The sequence below is a fragment of the Mastomys coucha genome, chromosome X (assembly GCF_008632895.1).
Source record: "Mastomys coucha isolate ucsf_1 chromosome X, UCSF_Mcou_1, whole genome shotgun sequence".
Lineage (NCBI taxonomy): Eukaryota > Metazoa > Chordata > Mammalia > Rodentia > Muridae > Mastomys > Mastomys coucha.
This window is the reverse complement of record NC_045030.1, coordinates 96,948,688-96,954,393: the sequence shown is the minus strand read 5'-3', so window position 1 is coordinate 96,954,393 and position 5,706 is coordinate 96,948,688. Positions and strand designations below refer to the sequence as shown.

Sequence of the window (5,706 nt, the reverse complement as noted above, 5' to 3'; positions counted from 1 at the left end):
ATATATATGTAGCTAGTATTTATGAAACTACCCTCAAACCACTCGCTGTGAGACCTTAGACAGTTAATCCAACTTCTTTATAACTTGAATTTTAAAACAAAGCATGGATGTTTAGGTATCTTTTATATCTAGTATTTTAAAATTGAATGGTAAATTACTTTTATGTGAATTTTCTCTGCAGACATTTAAAACCTATAATCATTTTTTCTTCCATATGTTCTTAAAAGTTACTCAAATAAAATGAAATTCAATGTAAAATATAAGTTTGATAGCCCCTACTGCTATCCATTGTCATTATAATAAATTTTTGTCTTCATGTGAAAAAGAATATAAAATTTCAAAACAGTTTAATCCAAGGAGATACAAAAGATTTCAGAAGATAATTAGCATTCTAACCATTGACTATTTCCATTGTGTGTGTGTTTGGATATATGTGTATGCACAGGAAAATCAAGGTTCCTGGTGTTCTTCTGAAGCCATTCACCTTGTTCATTGAGACAGGGCATCTCACTCAGGCCTGGGGTTTACCAAATGGTGAACACCCAGTTAGCCCCAGAAATATGCCTGTCCACACTTCCTCAGCACTAGGATTACAAGGACAGGCACCACTTTCACCTTTTATTTGATTGTTGGGGATTGAACTCAGATCTGCATGTTTGCATGGTCATCACTTTATGAGTATACTATCATACAAACTATTTTCTAATGAAAGGAGAAATAAGAAAAGAACAACAACAAAAATTGTATATGTTTTTAGGCAAACTTCTTTCTTCTTAGTCTCCTTTCCAACCTTATCACTAGAAGAAGTGAATGCTCTAATATTCATGGAGTGACTCACTTCACCAAGATGCATACCAAGAGTTTTTACTAGCCTTGTGTGGTGATATACGTCTTTAATCCCAGTACGAGGGAAACAGAGGCAGGTAGATTTCTGAGTTCACGGACAGCCTGATACACACAATGAGTTCTGGCCAGCTGGGGCTCTCTAGTAAGATTCTGAAAAACAAACACAAAAGCAAAGACTTAAACAAACAAATCAAAATAAAAACCAAACAGTCCTCATCATCTCTCCAGAAAATAGATCAAAACCATGCACTGCAAAGCTTTTCCTTGTAATACCGTTAAGTTCGTTACCAAGCTATATTCAACATCAAGTTAATTCGGTGATAACCTGCTTTTCCTTGTAATACCGTTAAGTTCGTTACCAAGCTATATTCAACATCAAGTTAATTCGGTGATAACCTAGTGCAGTACCATACCACTAGGTTGCCAGGCCATGACAGTATAAAGCTATTATTAAAGCACTTATAGTCTGAAAAGCAACAGAGAAAACATCAAAAGCAGTGCCCCCTACTGCTTTGCTCATGATTCATTTTTCCTCACAATGTAAAGGCATTCCTAGACCGGAAGTTCCACGATAGTCACGTGCCAGAGATGCTGCAATCACTGTGCTATAACCAGCCAATGAGAATTACCCCCTTGGCCATTAAGACCCTCCCCCAAGCAAAGTTCAGAGGGAAGGCCGGTAATCGGCTTTTTGTCACAGAAAACTGCTGCTTGACCTGACATGATTTTGTTCTCCTGGTAAAGGAGTAGCTCAGGTTTTCCTTGCTGCCTACAACTGTCCAGGACTGACATTTTCTTGAAGCATTGACATCCTAAAACATGGAGCAGTTCCACAAGACAATGGTTCCTCACTTTCTCACCAAACTCTGGGTGTTAGTTGACGACACTCTCTTGGACCACGTGATTCACTGGAGCAAGGTAAAAAGACTGCTGTGACGAGGTGTGGGTATAAAGAAAAGGATGTGACTTCAGAAAGGGCTTTTTATCAGGGTGTGGGGAATTTTCAGACAGGTTGAAGGACACAGCAACAGGAAGTTTTTGTGCTTCCCGCCCCCCCAGCCTTTTGTTGGACACTCAGTTCCTTAAGATGATTAAGCCTCACTTCAAGTTTATGATTCCTGGCAAAAAAAATAGGCTCATTTTCTACTTTTTATTTTTCTTTCTTCAGAATCCATAAACATGTGCATCACGAGTAAAAAAGTCACTCAGGGTAAGACAGCTTCACCATAAAAATACAAGTGGCCAAACAGTCCTGATTTCCCACCAAAGTTCAAATTTGTTGGAGTTTGTTAGTTTTTATTCTATAGTACTTGGTATGGTTGTGAGATCTTACAGTATGCTACATGAGTGCTCTACCACCGGACTATATCACTAGCTCTTACTATTTGTTTCTTTGAAAGATGGGATTTAGAGAAAAACAATATAAAAAAACATAGCTGGGGGAGGTAAAAGGAAGTAGAGGTGGTGAAAGGAAAGCCAAGGTTGGTGCTAGGAGGAAGCTGAGAGGTTTCCAGAGAGAAGATGCTCCATTTCTGTTTTCGTGTATTATCAGAAGTTAAGCACAGCATGATGTAGCTGACATGTGGGTTAGGATGGACAGTGGCAAATGCTGTTTAGCAAGGACTGGGCACAGTGGCCACACCTTTAACTCCCGAGTCCAGTGTGTAACCTGGTCCCTGTACCAAGTCAGCTAGGGCCTAAGAACACAATGGCATACTTTCAAATTGCAAATAGTTCCTAAGCTAGGGAAATGTAGATCATTAGACCTGAGCTATATGGCAAGGGAGTATGTATGTGGGAATTCCATGTTTACTGCTGTACCACTCACATTAGCAGTGATATGGACCATCCTGAATGTTCATCAGCAGATGGTTGTGTAAAGAAAACAAGGTACATGTGTACAATGCAAGTGTATTCATCTGTAAATATTGTATTGCAGGTAATTCAGTTTTTTTTTTTTTTAAGTAAGCCAGACCCAGAAAGACAAATACCCCATGTGTTCTCATATATGGAATCTAGGCATCAATTTATATATGATGAGAATAGAGGAACAGGTTTAAAGGAAGTGAGGAGAAAGACAGGGCCATGAAACTCACTTTCTTTGTATAGTAACCAAAAACGTTTACACACAGAGAACATGAGCTTTTGAAAATTTAATACACACACACTTTAACAATATTTTCTATACTGGTTATGTGTTGAAACAATATTTTGGATTATCCAGTTACCATATGTTACAATTAACTTTACTTGCTTATAAAAAAAAGAAAGGAAGGAAGGAAGGAAGGAAGGAAGGAAGGGAGAGAGAAAGAAAGGAAAGAAAAGAAGAAAGAAAGGAAGGAAGGAAGAAAGAAAGGAAGGAAGGAAGGAAGAAAGAAAGGAAGGAAGAAAGAAAGAAAGAAAGAGAGAAAGAGAGAAAGGAAGGAAGAAAGACAGGCTTTGACTATTTAGTCCTGGCTGACCTGAACGTCATTGTATAGACCAGGTTAGTAAACAGAGGAAGCTTTCCAGCGAAATGTGCCTAAACTGACAATGTCTAAGAGAATTTGTTATATACCTCATTTTATCACTGGAACATTATAAACCATTTATTGAGTGTACTCCCCACCACTGGGATTTTGATTTATATTTAACTTCTAATCATTTTGACTGGGGAAAAAATCTTGTAGAATCCATTAAGAGCAGACCATGTCCAGTTCTCTAAAATAACAGTCACTTTGGCATTGTGTCCATTTTCTTTTAAGGTAGACAGCGTCTAACTCTGTAGTTCAGGTTGGTCTTGAGTTCATGATCACCTTGTCTCAGCTTGTTCAGTGTTGGTATTACAAGAATGTACTACCACATTCTGCCAAGGTTAAATTTTTTGTTAATAAAATGTCAAACAAAAATATAGAGTGGTACAATGAATTCCCAAGTACTACAGCTAACTTCAAATAATAGTCAACTCAGTGGCCACTCTTGTTTCATAAACAGCTTTTACTTGTAATTCATTTGAAGAAAATAGTATACGTCATCTTTAATTTATAACTTCTTCATAAATATAGCTTTTAACATATTGAAGTAAACATTTAACATTGAGATAAATAAGAGCCGGGATGTAGGTCAGTGGTAAAGCACTTATCTATCATGTGAAAGACCCCGGGCTCATCACCAAAACTACAAAAGTAGTGATAAGTTATTTATTAATTAAGTTGGTTCAGAGAGTTTAGAGATTAATTTTTCTATCCCTCTGAGCCTTACTTTAGGATTTTCTTTTTTTTCTTTTTTTAATTAATTTATTGTTTTACACTCCATATTTTATTCCACCCCCATCCACCTTCCTACTGTTCCACATCCTATAATACCTCCTCTCCACCCTCTGTCTCCATATGAATGTCCCCACCCCCACCCCACCTGACCTCTAAACTCCCTGGGGCCTCCAGTCCCTTGAGGGTTAGGTGCATCATCTCTGAATGAACACAGACCTAGCAGTCCTCTACTCTATGTGTGTTGAGGGTCTCATATCACATGGTATATGCTGCCTGTTTGGTGGTCCAGTGTTTGAGAGATCTCAGGGGTCCAGACTAATTGAGACTGAGGTCCTCCCATAGAATTGCCCTCCTCCTCAGCTTCTTTCAGCCTTCCCTAATTCAACCACAGGGGTCAGCTGCTTCTGTCCATTGGTTGGGTGCAAATATCTGCATCTGACTTTTTCAGCTGCTTGTTGAGTCTTTTGGAGGGCAGTCATGATATGTTCCTTTTTGTGAGCGCTCCATAGCCTCAGTAATAGTGTCAGGCCTTGGGACCTCCCCTTGAGCTGGATCCCACTTTGAACCTGTCACTGGACTTTCTTTTCCTTAGGCTCCACTCTATTTCCATCCCTGCAGTTCTTTCAGAAAGGAACAATTATGGGTCAGAGTTGTAACTGTGGGATGGCAACCCCATCCCTCACTTGATGTTCTGTCTTCCTGCTGGAGGTGGGCTCTATAAGTTCCCTCTCCCTACTGTTAGGTATTTCATCTAAGGTCCCTCCCTTTTTCATACTTATGAATTTATGTGAAGTACTAGGGTGCTGTTTCCATATCATTTATAGAAGATACTATCTCAAAGCAGATATTTTAATCCTCTGGCTCTTGGAATCTTCCTAAGTTCTGTTCTGCAGTATTCCCTAAGCTTTGTGTGTATGTTGATGTATCAATTGGGTCTGACCACTAAACAGCCAGTTTTTCTACACATTTTGAAAAGTTGTGACTTTCTGTAATGCTCTCTGTTTACAAAAAAAGGTTTTGTTGAGACAAGCTACATTTATGTATAGCTATAAGGATAATTATTTAGAATGCAGTTAAGAATGATAGTGGTCTAGTAAAGTGGCAATAGTAGGTTCTCCTCTATGGTCCATGATTTCCAACCAAGGTCAGTTGGTTAAGTTTATTGTACCAGATATGAATTCCTTCCTCCTGAGTGGGCCTTATGTTCAATTAGATAACTGTTGGTTACTCCCAGAATTTAAGTGCCAGTTTTTTCATCTTTCAGAATACCTTGCCATTATAAGTGAGTAGGGCCATTGATTGCTTCCTTTCCTTGGCAAATTGCATAGTACTTTCTAGGAAATACTGTGGAAGCTAGACAACAAGAAGGAGGTTTTCAGGTTAGGGTTGGAAATCTGTTCATGTGGCTATCTTCTTTTAATTTTGTTGGAAAATTACTTTTTTTGCTTTTTCTAGGATGTAGTTTTCCTCCTTATGTTGAAGTTTTCCATTTATTATCCTGTGAAGGGCTGGATTTGTGGAAATATATTGTGTAAATTTGGTTGTGTCATGGAATACTTTGGTTTCTCCATCTGTGGTAATTGAGAGTTTTGCTGGGTATAGTAGTCTGGGC

At 38.6% G+C, this 5,706-nt stretch overlaps 1 protein-coding gene across 1 annotated transcript in view; it reads left to right on the top strand.

The window, feature by feature from the left end:
• Positions 1 to 1,665: 1,665 nt before the first annotated feature.
• The window catches only part of LOC116086963 (heat shock factor protein 3-like), a 72,182-nt gene continuing 68,141 nt past the window's right edge, over positions 1,666 to 5,706 (top strand). Inside the window, exon 1 of the mRNA XM_031365276.1 lies at positions 1,666 to 1,764. Coding sequence (XP_031221136.1) covers positions 1,666 to 1,764 — 99 coding nt within the window. The remainder of the gene's footprint in view (positions 1,765 to 5,706) is intronic.